The sequence below is a fragment of the Heterocephalus glaber genome, unplaced genomic scaffold (genome assembly GCF_053883595.1).
Source record: "Heterocephalus glaber isolate CG9 unplaced genomic scaffold, H.glaber_assembly_v1.0 deba00000546, whole genome shotgun sequence".
Classification (NCBI taxonomy): domain Eukaryota; kingdom Metazoa; phylum Chordata; class Mammalia; order Rodentia; family Bathyergidae; genus Heterocephalus; species Heterocephalus glaber.
The window spans coordinates 239,035-252,844 of NW_028258147.1; the positions used below are offsets into that span (position 1 = coordinate 239,035).

Consider the following 13,810-nt stretch of genomic DNA (forward strand, 5'->3'; position numbering starts at 1 on the left):
CCTACCCTGGGTGTGATGAGGAGGCTGGGAGGAAGCCTGTGCCAGCCTCTGGGCAGCAGGGAGGCATGAGTTTAGGGCAGGGGACCCAGTCTCTCCATTGCATCTGTGCAGACTGGTCATGGACACAAGGCTCAGGAAGCAGCTGCAGCTGGGTGTGCAGAAAGCAGAGCTGGTCTGGGCTGGGTCAAAGGGAACGGAGGCAGCCATTAGACAGTGGCCACAAGAGTCAAACAGCTGCTTCCGGAGGTCTGAACTCTGTCCATGGAGGGCGTCCCAGGACTAACCGAAGGATGGAGAGGAAGTGGCTTCCTGGGTGGAGTTGGGGGCTGGGTAGTGATGATGGAGACTCTGCTGGCTAGCATCCTGGGGCTGCTAGAGGACCCTGCTAGAGGACAACTGTGCACCCCCTGCTGGCAGTGTGGTGGGCGGAATGGACCAAAGTGAGTGTGGGTCAACCAGAGGCTCTGGAAACTGTGAGTAGGGCTCCACATGCTGGCTGTGTGGAGGAGGGGCTGGCACATTCTAGGACCAAGGACCTGCTTCAGGGCTATCAGGCCTGGCTTTGGATCCAGTTTATGGCCCTGAACGGCTAAGACCTCAGGCAACATACTGAGCCCTTCTGTCCCTCTCTTTCCCCACTTGTCAGACATGTATAACAACAGTGTCTGGAGCAGGGCATTGTGCAGCGTGCCAGAACAACAGGCTTCAAGCAGTGTTCCTGTTCATTGTTTGTGACTATGGCTGGTGGTGCAGTCACCACAGTCATGGTGATTTAAGGCAACCTTGAGGTGGGTTGTTGTAAAATCAAGAGGGAAACAAGACAAGGAGAAGCAGTGTGAGACACATGACTGAAGGTCCCAGCCACAAGGGCTTGACATCTGTGAGTCAGGTTGGAAGGCCAAAAGAAAGGCTGAGTCCTTTTCTCCTGGTGACATGCTCTCTGAACCTCCCCTGTGCTCCCTGTAGCCTTCTGCATGTGCAGTCTGCTCCCTTATCCCCCAGGGAAGGCCCTGGAGGTTTGGGTAGTCAGCAGGGGCAAATTCAGTGCAAGTGGGGCCAGGCCTAAAGCTCCCACTGTCAGAGACCCTCCCCCAGCTTTCACCCTCCAAGGCCTGCAAGGTCTGGACATCCTGACCCTGACTGCACCGAAGGTCCCTTGGGAAAGAATCAAGCAGAGACAGATGCAGTGTTAGCAGAGGCACCAGTGTACCTGAGGCCTTTTCGTCCCAGGGCTGTAATCTTGAGTGATGACTTGGCTCAGGAAAGCCCAGGACCTGCATAGTGACCTAGATTCGAATGACTCCCTTTCCATGTGGGCTGCTCTGTCTGGCATGTGTGTGGGAGTCCTGGCCCAGGAGTTGGGAGCCCTGGGCCGGATGCCACTTGCCCCCTGAGCCTGACTTTCTTGAAATCTTCCCTAGAATAGCCCAAAGGGCCATCTGCCAATGCTGTGTGTCCCCACCCTGCCTAGAGCAGTGGGAGGGCCTGACCAGATGCCCAGAAGCCTCCTCTGGCTCATTGCTTGGTCACATGCAGCCTTGGGAAAGTCCCTGGGCCTCAGTTTCCTCATCTGGAAGATGGAGCAATTATCAGATAACTTCCAGCTCCAGTCTTGGTTCTCAGAGAGGAACATGAGGCCTGTGGGGAAGAAGCCTTTCCAAATGAGGTGCAGATGGTCTGCACCAGTGAGCAGGACCCCCTGTGAAATCCAGGGTGCACCTGAGAGATGGGAGAGCCTTCGGCCTCAGTGTGCTGCGAGGCCTGAGCAGGTTGGAGAAGGCGTCACACTGCCAAGAGAGGGATGAGACCGGTGGAGCTCTGGAGGACAGAAGGGGGCCTTGGGGTGACCCAAGGTTCTGAGGCCTGCTCACTGCCCTGATGGTCCTGGGCTGGCCCCTCGCACTGAGGGCCTTGCATCCTGGCCCTTGAGGGGGCCTCACCCCTTTGCCTGTAGCCCAGGGTTCCCATGAAGCCTGAACATGACAGGAGCCATGAAAGGGATCCAGAGGGTGGGCCCCTCAGCTGGCCAGGGGCCGCTTTCCTTCAGTAATGCCTCTGGGCTCCAAGCCCTGTTTTCTGTCACTGGCTGCAGCTCTTGGCTGCCACCCCTCAATACCAAACCCCAACTTTGGCACGCAGGTCCCACCCCCCTGCCCCATCCCAGTTTATGTTTTTGCTGGAAGTGGTGGTGCTGCCTCAGCACTGGGCTCACCAAATCCATTTTTCATGGACTGGGCCTAAGGGGCTCTTTGTGCCAGGCCTGGAAATGGACATGGCGCATCTTGGCCCAACATAAATAGCCCCCTTGCTGGGTTTTCATGACCACTCCCCTTCAGAGTGAGGTATCTGGCAGCCCAGGCCAGCTAGGGATGCACCGCCCCTGCCTCCCGTGGAACCCCTTGGTGGGCACCCGTCTCTCCAGGGCTACAAGATGTGCTGGAAGAATGGTCCCTTCTTCCCAAGTGGTCTTTGACATTGTTCCTGCCCCTACCAGTAGTTTACGGCCCAATTCCCCGCCGGGTTTGCCTTTTAAGCAGGCATGATGCCCTGTAGCCTCTCATGTCTTGACAGTTTGAACTTGATGAGATAATTTTAATCAATGCTTTTAAAAGCAAAAGGTTGATTCAGCTGTGTCCAGCAAGGGCAAGTCACCCCTAGCAGGGCTCGTTTCTCCTCCCTCTGCAGAGGGCTCCGGGGGGAGTGCCCGCCAATCAGGGCTATCAGTTCTCCATGTGGGCAGAGTGAGTTAGGGCTCCTGGGTGGGGGGGGCCTCCTGTGTCCCTGACTCCACTGTGTCCAGAAGTCAGTAGACATTGTATGAAGGGCCAAGAGGAGTTGGACCTAGATGGTGCTAGGCGGAAGAGACAAGGCGGAAATCTGTGGCAGACACTGGTCAGCATTCCAGAAAGGGAACAGAGACTGAGAGCCCTGTGATTTCCCTAAGGCAGCATCGACATCTGTAGTTGACCTGGGACATGGTCTGTGAACATGTGTCCCCACTGTGTGGGGACCTAAACTTCTCTCTGCGATTGTCAGAACACTCCACAGACATTGCCACAGAGAATGTGTGCCATAACCCAAGTACATATGCAGAGGGTTATCTTTATTTTCTTTGTTTTGCAAGTGGGGAAATTGAGGGCAACAGAAGTGAGATAGAAGGCTGCCTTGAGATCACAGGACTAAGATGAGGTTGACTTAGGGTTGCTGTACATTCATGCCTTTCACTTATCCTCCACAGTAAGACTTGAGGCTGGTTGTAGAGTAAAAAGTGGTGTCCCCAGGAGTCTTCTCGGTCGGGCCTAGTAAACTTGCGGGCTCTCACCTCCAGGCCTTTGTACCTGCTTCCTGTGCCTGAAGGAGTGGTCTCTTCTCCCCCATCCCTGCTGCCCCTGGGTTTTGTGCAGACATTGCTCCTCCAGAAAACTCCCCTTGGCCTCTCCTTCCCTTCCTGTGAGTTTTCAGAGGATCCCGCATGTCCATCACAGCCGAGTCCTTCCCCACACTTTCCAGTTGCTTGTGCTTTCTTCCTTGAGTTGCTTTCCGGAGAGGACAGATCCACGTGTGCCTTGTGCACAAATATAGCTCTAGCAGGGACTGTCCTCTTGGCACAGAAATTTCACTCAGCATAAAAAAAAACAACACTAGACTGATGAACTTAGTAATTGCATAACTGGAGAACATAAAGACTGTATTTTGAGGAAAAGAAAAGATAACTGTATCAGCTTGAGATGCAGTAGTTACCAAGGTGGAACATGATATTTGGCCCTGAGCTTCCTGGAAGCTAAGGCAAAAATAGAAATATGATAAATTGTATAAATTTCACTGACTATTCTAAGAGAAATAAACTGGGTTTTTTTCTTTCTGGTATTCAGTCCAAAAAGAAATTGATCATACATAGGGAATGCTGACTATTGCAATAGGCTGTTTCTTCAAACATGGTCCACCATCTCCAAAGTGGGATGAGTTGGGCCTTTAGATTGACTTGTCTGATTGCCCAGGCCCTATTCTAAGTGATGTTAACTCCGTCTTCACAATAACATGCTGAGGGTAGGTACCATAGTTCCTGTCCTAATTACCATCGAGACGATGGGAGACAGAGGAGCTAAGATATGTCCCCATGGCAACCAGACTAAGAGTAACACAGCCAGGATTGAAGCCCAGGCAGCCAAGCTTTGGCACATGCCAGGGTCGGGGCTGGGGGAGAAGGTGCTGGCTTTGGGTACAAAACTTAAAGGGGTGCAAAAATTTAGAGATGAGCACAAATGACATCTTTTAAACATCAAAGTTAATCAAAAATAACCCTGATTAAAAAAGTCAAATACTTCACATTTTAAATATTCCAGAATAGTGCAATTTACAAAGACGACATCCCTTTGGGCAGCGCAGCCCACTTCTCCCACTGCACCCTGATCCTGCTCCTGCTCCAAACCTGCTCTCTGCTGCTCTCCCTGCATGTGGTAAGGGGTTGGTGTTGGATGGGACCCCAGACACCTGCTCCAATACCTAGGAGCTTCTCGACCTCAGGCAAGCTGCTCGGTCCCTGAGCCTCTGTCCCTGACAGGTAGAGGGCAGTCATCACTGCACTCCTGCTCCAGTGTGTTGGGGATTAATGTGACAATGCCCATGAGAGACACTGGCACAAAAATGGAGTCTTCTGTGACTACTGAGGTCTTGCCAATCTGGAGGACACCAAGGTCATGGACATCTTCCATGTTGTAGTATATGCTCTGTTCCATGCCCACTGTCACTCAGGCTGGTGTCCTTTAGGGGGTCTGGCTATGTGATCTGCATAAGATCTTCCCTGTGGCCACTGGGTGATGCCCAGGGCCAGGCTGGAGGACTGGAGATACCGCCTGGGTGTGGGCCCCAGCAGAGGTTGCGGCTGAGTGGAAGGAAGTGTCCCTCACTCCTTTCTCCTCTTGCAGTTCGAAGTGGGCCCCTACGGATGCATCCTTCTTACCCTGTCTGCCATCCTTTCCAGGTCCTCGGAGCTGTGAGTATCTTCCTCTTCAACTTCTGGGCTGGGGGTGTCTGTCTCCTTTCCTGACACCTCCTAGACCCTCTGCAGTGGCTGACCATAGTGAAAGCTCAGGGGATGTTGCTGAAAGGATGCATGAGGTGGTGGCAGAGGAGGAGGGGACAGTGTACTGGTGGGGAGTGACAGCAGTGATGAGCCATGGGTACCCCAGTCCAGGGTTTCCTTCTCCTGGGTCTCCCAACATATGTGGGGACAACTCGGGAAGCACCTCCCCCACTCAGCGAAGGCACATGTACTTATTCCCCTGCTACACGTGCTGAGGCTAAGACCTCAGGGGTCCTGGGGCCCCAGTGCTCTGGGCAGGGGCCTTGCTGGAGGGCAAGGCACACAACACCTGCAAGGAGCCAGCCTCTGGGGGGAGGGTGTCAGGGCGAGGAGAAGGCTGCTGGTCCTAAGTGTCCCCTGCTTGACTCTTGATGTCAGAGAACCCCCCACACTTCTATGCACTCTGATCAGTGTGGCTGCTGAGGCTGCCTTGGAGCAGAGGTCCTCCAAACAGCTCATTCCGAACTTGGAGGTGTCTAGGTTTCTCGTCTATATTTGTCACTGGGGCATTATGTCACTAGGGAGTGCAACAGATTAATAGCACATGAATGGTGTGTAAAGTACAATCCATTCCCCAGTTCCCTTCCAAGCAGAGGCGGATCCCAGGTTCCTGGAGCCCTGGAGTGACTCTTACTTTGGAATGGCTCTGGGGGAAAGATTTGGGAGCTCCTCTCAGCAGGCTAGGAAGAGGGGAGTTTCTGAGCAGCTTGAGGTACACAGGGGCAGGTCAGGGAGGCCCTGGAAGAAGGAGATATTTGCTCCTCTTCCCTGGTTGGGCCCTGCCAGGCCTGTTGCTGGCTGTTTCTGGGCCTCTGCTGATGGGAGGGTATGGCAGGGGCTCTGTGGCCTCCTGGACTGGCCTGCCTGCTGCTTGCTGCTACTGACCTTATTAAATTGGTGTATGCACAGCACTCTGTAATGGCATTTTTCTTCTAATCCTGCCATAATGATATGATTCATTCCCAGCACAGGCTCACGTGCATGGTGACCATAAGCCGCACTGCCTTCTCCCCAGGCCTGGTTTGTTAATCCCCAGGTTGGAGGGTGTGTAAGGGTCTTTTGGCCTTGCTGAGGGCAGTTATGCTCTCAGAAAGGCAGGCCTAGGGGTGCCAGCCTCAGCTTCTCCATCTGTGTGAGGGGTCCCTGGCTTGCAGGCTTGAGTGAATGCCTGGTGCAGGGGTCACTGGGACACACACGTGCTGCTATGTGTCCCTGCCCAGGCAGAGGCTCCTCTGTGCCATCAGTGTGGGGAAGGCTGTCCCAGCATCGATGGGTCTGCAGGCTGCACAGCTTCCTGCTAATGGGGCTAGAGTCACAGCACAGGCCTGCCAACACACACACACAGCTACATGCAGACACACACACACACACACACACACACAAGCACACAGCTACATGCAGACGCACACATCTGTACTCAGAGACACGCAGACACACACAGATACACATGCACAGACAAGAATCCAGTGGTTCCCCGGGGCCCCTGAGGACCTTCCTTGGGCCCTGCAGGCAGGTGTCTCAAGGCCTCCTGGGACAGGAGGGGCCACACAGAGGCCTGTTGTGGTGCTGGCGCATGACTCGGGCTTGGTCCTTCCCGCTTGTCTCCCTACCCCTTTCCTTACAGGCCAGTATGGAGGGACATCCCGTGGGCAGTGAGAACATGGCCACCAGCATTTGTGAAGCTTCCTGTAGCGTGGTTCCATCTTTTGCCTTCACATTTGGCCCAAGCAGCCCCTTGAGTCCCCACTACAACCCAGTGAGGGGTGCCCCTGTGGCCACCATGGCTTAGGGACTGAGGGGTTAACAGCCAGGTTATCACTGAGCAAAGCTGGCCCAGCCAGCTCTTCTGTGTTGCTGCTTACACACCAAACTTGGATGAAGGTGCACGTGGTATCAGCCCCTGGGCTGGAGCTCCTTTCCCCAGGCACAGGGGGTGGATTTCTGCCTCCCAGGTGTGCTCGAAAAGGCTCCTCCTTGAGCACACACCTCAAGTAGTGGCCGCTGCCGTAGGCTGCTGCCTTTTCCTACCTTCTGGTTTGTCTGGATAACCCGGTGGAAGCCATGCAAACTCCTCAGTAAGCATAGCCACAAGGATGTCCTGAAACACTGTGGACCCTCTGTGGTCATGTTGACCCTTAGCAGGCACTTCGTGGGCAGCAGTGTCCCCTGAGCAGTTATGTCGTTTTGGCTGAGGTAAAGGCCAGGGGTGAACTTGAGGAGACATCCTCTGTCTGCTCTCGAGTTCAAGGAAGTGGGAGAATCAGAGCACCATAGGCTGCCTCTGGGGCCTTCTTCAGATCTATGGTCCCTCGTGACCATTGTGCACTCTCCCAGGGGGCTGCAGAAACCAGAGCAACCTAGGTCTTCCTGGGGATGAAGACAGGAATGACAGTGAGGATAAGAGCAGCCCAGGCAGTCCTGGGGCTGCCCAGACCCTGGGAGCCACACTGATGGGCTTCTCACGGCATGTTAGCACTCGGCTAACTCTTCACTTCACTTGAAGTGAAGGCACTGACTCACCCTCCAAAACAGAGCCCCTGGGAGAGTCCCCTTCCCTCACATGCCATCGCATTGCACTCCAGTGGTGTGTCCCTGGGCCCCTTGTCTCTCTACTGGGCTGTGCTTGGCTGAAGTTGTACTGTGGTCCCCTGGGCAATGATGACAGTCCTGGGCCTGGGCCTGGAAAAACCCACCTGCCTGCCTGCTGCCTCTGGGATTAGCAGGCCTTTCTTTAAGGACATTTGGACATGCAGGTGCAAGTGTCACCTCAGAGCAACACCATTTAGCCTATCCAGGGCAGCCCAGAGGTGACAGGTCACACAAAAGCATGCATGGTTAGCTTTGATGTAGCATCAGGACACCTGGGTTGCCTTCTCAGCTTGGCTGCTGACAAGCTCTGTGATTGACCCAGCCTAGGACTTAGGTTCTTTGTCTCTAGCAGGACAGAGTTGGGCTAGTACTCTCTAGACTTCTTTGCAGTGAAAATAAATCTGATTTGTTTTTCCAGAAACCTATTTCAAAGCTTGGTATGTAAATCAGAGGCAGCAAAATGACCTTGACCAGTGCAGAGGTGGTGGGGATGCGAGGGTCTCTCGCCTGCCTCTACTCTGCCTCTGGATCCCCAGACGTGGCCAGAAACTCCTCTGGAGGAGCCACAGCTCTGCCAATGCTGCTCAGCAACCTCTGAGTGGATGATCGCCCATGGCTCTCCTGCTCTGGGGTTCGGAGTCAGCTGTGCCAGAGAACCCTTTGATGTCACTCTTGTGTGGTCTGTTACCACTTCAGACAGTGGTTGGAAACATGTCCTGGGAGCCCAAAGAGATAACAGGATCCTGAGGTCAGTGGTGGGCCGGGAAGACCCACCCAGCTGGTTCTGAATGCAGTGTGTGTAGGTGTGCGTCTCTGGTGGTGTTGGGGCATGAGAGTGTGTGCAGGAAGGATCTGTGACATGGTCCAACTGGGTGGGAGGTGATGCAGGTGTTGGCGATTTGTTTGAGATTGTGTGAAGCATGCGGTGATTGAGCATGTGACTGTGAGTTTGAGTGTGACAGAGATGGCGCAGGGTCTCTCCCTCCTGGCAGAAGCTGCCTCTTGAGGCCCGGGGCAGCCCTCGCACCAGCCACTGACTCCTGTTGTAGGCCGTTCCTAAGGTAGAACAGAGCCGCACGGAGGCTGTGGGCAGATCCAGACTCAGCCGAGCACAGCCCAACCACTCCAAAGAACAGTCAAGTCACGGGCCTTTGAGGTTTGTTTACCCCAGGCTGTGTGCAGAGCCTTGCAAAGGTTTTCTTTTTTTCTCCTTGATTTCAAGCCCTTTATTTTCTTTCTTAAGATCTCCAGTTGCTTACAGTAAATCTCATGCTGGGTTTCGTGCTCTCTTTGCTCTGAAGCTTTCCAAGCCTCAAGGCTAGAGCTCTCTCTAGGGAGCTCTCACAAGTCCCAGGGATGCTCAGGGACAGCTCTGAGCCAGGCCCAGGCAGCCCCATGCCTGTGGAGGCTGCACCCCATGGGGAGGGTGCAGGCCTGGATCACAGTAGGATGAGGCTTGCCCAGTGGCTCCAGCCCTGCGGAGGAAGGTGGGTGGGGAAGCAGTGTGTGAAGAAACCCTTTGCCTGCAGCAGACCTTTGGTGTTCAGCACAGTGGGCACTTCAGCAGCCCAAAGGCAATCTTGGAAGTCCAGGAGAGATGCTAGCTTGTCACTGGCTCAAGTAACTTTAGAACAGCACAAGCCAGGTATGGAGGGTAAGGGGCCCCCCACATAGCATCCCCACTGTGATGGCTCTCTTGCTTTTGAAACTCTCCCGAAGAGATTAAAAACAACAGTGGCAACACAACAGTTTCTTTCTTTGAGAAAATAGCCCCAAAATGAATGCCATCCCTGAGTGTTGGTTGGAAAGGCAAGTGAAAGAAGTTCAGGTCCTAAACAGAAAACAAAGCTAGTAGCCCATTCCTACGAAAAGCCTGGGCTTTAGGTGTGGCTGGGTCCAGGAGCTAGACACTGTCTCTGTCTCCTCACTCTTCTCTCCTGGTTCCCACCATGAGGGACTCCAACAGCTCCACAGCCTTCTCTGTGCCAGATGTCCCTTTCTGATGCCATCAGCGTGATCAGGCCTGGGCTGCACCCATTCGTAGAGCATGAGAAGACAGAGATGTCTGCAGAAGGCAGTCACAACCTACAGAGGTCCACCACACTGGCTGGGAACAGGGTGCCCAGAGTCAGGATGTAGAAGTGTAGGAGGTATCCAATAGCAGGGAACAGATGTGGGTTCGGGGGTGGCCTTCAGAGGCCACTGAAGGCCTTCTCTCCAAAATGGGGCAAGTGATTACAAGCTTTCATTCCAGCATCTGCAGGCCACACTCACCCAGCGAGCACCTGAAGAGAGATGGATGGTGGGAGGTTTGTGTTGTAAGGTCATGAGCAGAAGCAGCTCTCCACGGTCCCAGATGTGCTCTTAGGAAATGCACAGGGCAGGCACGGGGGCTCTGCAGTGCTCTGGACTCCACCTCACTGCTTCCAGCCCAGAACAATGAGGCCTTGACAAAAACCAACCAGACAGGAGCCCCAGTCCTGGGGTTCTCTTCTCTGCAGGGCCCTGAGCAAATCGCTGGCCCTCTTCAATCTGGGTCTCCCGAAAGACACATAAGCCTGGGCAGGACAAGTAGGGGCCCTTCTGTCTCTACCTACAAGATCTCTTGACTATAGCTGGAAACAAGAGGAAAGAATCTTGCTCAGTGAATCCCGATTCCACTGTAGTGCTGCATCAGATGAGGGTGGAGACCAGGCTAGTGAACATATACCTGGGGACAAAGGAAATGGAGAAGGGGGACCCAAGGACTTGTGGCACCCATGTCATTCAACTAGTAAATGCCCCACCCAGTTTCCATGCCCTTCCAGTGGTCCCTTTCTTCCTCTGTGGTTCCTTGCCTGGGAACCACCTGCCCTTCTGCTCCCAGGCAACACCATGGGGCACCAAGATCTTATCTGTAGCCCCCGGGTGGCTTCTTCTGGGCCCCCTATGAGGCTCCTCTCCCTGAGGAGAGTGAATTTGGGGTCTCAGTTCTGCCAGAGATGGTGAAGAGGAAGACAGGGCCCTCACTACCACCTTGGGCATTAGAGTCTCGTGGCAACCTGAGGGAAAGCCTGACAGGCCTGGAAACTTATTCAGCTTTACAGATGCAGGAACTTTGAGAAGTACAGGATGAAGTAGTGGCACAGCTGGCACCATCACCCCAATTTCAGGCTCCCTATCTAGGATCCTAGGCTGGAAACACCTTCCCTGAGTAAGGGGAGAGGTGACAGATGCTGCTCAGCTGTGTTTGCCACTCAGAAGTGGTATGTTAGTCACTTTCTGTTTCTGTGACAAAATAGTTGACATAAACAACTTAAAGGAGGGAGGGTGGCTCCACTGCTTTTAGGCTTATGGCAAGGCAGAAACATCAAGGAGGAAGGGCGTGGCAGGTGAAAGCTGCTCCCCTCATGGCAGCCAGGAAGCAAAGCGAAAAAGAGCCAAAATGCCACAGAGGAAGGGACCCGGGACAAGATATAGTCCCCAAAGTCATGCCACCTTCAGTTGGCTGCCTTCTAAGTCTTCATCACCTCCTAACAATGCCATCCAATTATAAACACATCAATGGATTCATCCACTGATGAAATGGCCCTTGTGTTTCAGTCAGCTCCTCAAAGCCCATTAGCTGGAAACTAAGCCTTTAAGACAATGAACCTTTTGAAGGAACATTTTGGACAACAACAATAACAAGTGGAAAACAAGGCCCCAGATAGGTCCATGGCAGACTTGGTGCTTGACTGTCTGCTCTGCTCCTTGTCCAGGCTTAGCTGGCATGAGGGGCCTACTTGGCACAGTGGTTCTGCCCACAGACACTGAACCTGAGGACAGTGTGGAGGGGCTCACCTCCTACAGCAGAGAAGGGGACCAAGCCCAGCTTCACTGTGGGTAGTGGCAGAGGTGGGGGCTCTCCTGCCCTCAGACCCCAGGCCACCCTATGTGGAACCAAGGGGAACTCATGGGGGGTGCTCCAGGAAGGGCCCAGGTGGCCAGATGACAATCACAGGCCTTGGGAGAAGGTAGCTAACCTTCCAGAAGTTTCTTCTGCTAAGCCAGCCTCACAGTGCTGGTGGGCTGTGCATTTCCACTGTCTCCACCATGCCTTCTGGGACCTAGCTTCTCCCCAGGGGCTGTGGGCAGCTCAGTGCTCCAGGGGCCCATTCACTGAGCACCTGCAGGGTCCAGAGCCCAGTTCTAGGCACCGGGGAACAGATAGACACAACATTACCGTCTTCAAAGTCCTTGCTGCCTAGGCAAGGCAGACACAGGACAGCAGTTGGAGTGTTCTTTTGGCAAGGGGAAGTCCAGGGAGAGGAGAGATGGAGGTGTTGCTTTATGGAGGAAGAGACATTCATTTAACCGGACTTTGTGGATGGGCTGGAAGAGTTTTGACACAGCAGGAACAGGGTGAGCAAACGTCACCAGTGAGGGTTGGCAGGGATCAGAGTTTCAAGGGCTGGTTAGCAGGAATGGTGCTGAACATCGGGGAGGATGGGATGGGCGAGCGAGGCCAAGGGCAGCTTGGGAGGGGCTCTGTCAGTGGCCAGGAGCACCGGGTCCTCTGCACTCTCCTCCTTTCTCCAGGCACGTCGTTCTTCCTCCAGGAGGCAAAGTCTCCCACCAAGTTTGCCTGGCCTCTGTGGCCCCCCACAGCAGCCCCTTCCCTCGCTGCTTGGAAAAGGTGGTGACATGGAGCCCTCCAGGCGTCCTCAGAGCTCTCTGCAGTTTTCAGGGCCTCTCCACGTTCTGTTCCCTCATTCCAACAACCTGTGAGGTGGCTTTCATTATCCACTTAACGAATGACATATCCAAGGCTGAGATGGAAAGCACTTTGCCAAAGGCAACCAGGACAGGAGGCAAACGGGGTCTGACACCCAGGGCTGCTGATTCCTCTCCCTCCCACTCGGCCTCTCTGGGAAAACAGGCAGTATCCGTTCTGTCCAGATCCTTTGTAGATACCCAGAGCTACATCTCAACCTCTTGGGGGGCCTGGTTTTATTCTGGGCTCTTGGCTATAAGACGAATGGTTGAGGCTCCAGGAATCATGACCTCTTGGTCATTGTTTTCTTGTTTTTATTATTGTTATCGTAGGAAAAAGGAAGTGACATTTATTGAATGCCAGATGCTTTATATAGCTCATCTCGCTCAGTTCTCACAGTAACCTGTGCTTGAGGAGATGTCATTGCACCCATATTACAAGTGGGGAAACCGATGTTAGGCAGGGGCCAACTCGCGAGTGGCAGCAGTTGGGTTGAGACCCAGGGCTCCCCAGCTTTGGAGCGGTTTTCTTAGCTATATCACAGCTGCACTTTCCATTTCTGAGTTGTCCTTAACACCAGGAAAAACCCCACCACCTGCAGGAGGCTGGGGAGTGTGGTCCAGGAGCCTCAGAGAGGGCCAGGCAGGAGCTGGCCCTGGGGACACACATGGTGTCCCAGCTGTGGGCTGTTGGGGTGCTTCTGGCCATCTGAGGCTTGACATTTCAGATTAGATCAGGGACCAGGGTCACAAGTTCACCTTCAGGAAGTTCCCTAGCGATCCCTGGCCCCAGGCCATGGTTGTTGCAAATAAGGACTCACCTGAGAGAGAGGTAGGGACTTACCTGAGGTCACGTGGCTAGTCCTAGGCTGAGATGGCCTCTGACGTGTCCCAGGGTCAGGTGAATGGCTGATTATAAATTAGGGCCATGTCTTTAGGCCACGTGGACATATTTTCCTTCTTATTCAGAAACTTCTGTGCCACATAATATGTTCACACAGGGAGGCTTTTACATGAAGGGACAAGCTGGCCAGAGCCCTGAACAGTAGACCCTGAGTGTGGCCCCCTGGAGCTGGGTGGCTAGGGTGATGTTTGACACTGTGTGATGTCGGTGGTGAGGACACAGCCTTGCCCCCGTCGGTTGTGTGACCTCAGAACCACAAGGTCCCTTCTTCTCAGTAAAGCAGAGATGGGTGTTTTGCCCTTCTGGCCTAGCAAGGCTTTTGAGGGACCAATGCATTCCAAAGTATCTGAGACTGTGCAGACTTGAGGTTTTTGGGTCATCAGCCCACACCTAGGAGAATGCCTGCCTGTTCACAGATGTATGCCAAAGGGAGAACAACAGCAGAGTTCTGGACCCAGCTTCCAGCCCTGATAGATCTTGGTGTTTGCCTATCTTGTCTC

At 53.9% G+C, this 13,810-nt stretch overlaps 1 protein-coding gene across 6 annotated transcripts in view; it reads left to right on the forward strand.

Annotated features, from left to right (window-relative positions):
- Mindy4 (MINDY lysine 48 deubiquitinase 4) overlaps positions 1-13,810 on the forward strand; it is a 116,504-nt gene that overhangs the window by 80,243 nt on the left and 22,451 nt on the right. For 4 of the 6 annotated variants that reach the window (XM_004856284.3, XM_021237565.2, XM_004856286.3 and 1 more), the window contains exons 13-14: positions 4,344-4,457; positions 4,926-4,993. In XM_004856284.3, the coding sequence (XP_004856341.1) occupies positions 4,344-4,457; positions 4,926-4,993 (182 nt within the window). The remainder of the gene's footprint in view (positions 1-4,343; positions 4,458-4,925; positions 4,994-13,810) is intronic. The other 2 variants (XM_004856285.3, XM_021237569.2) reach the window with 1 other exon arrangement.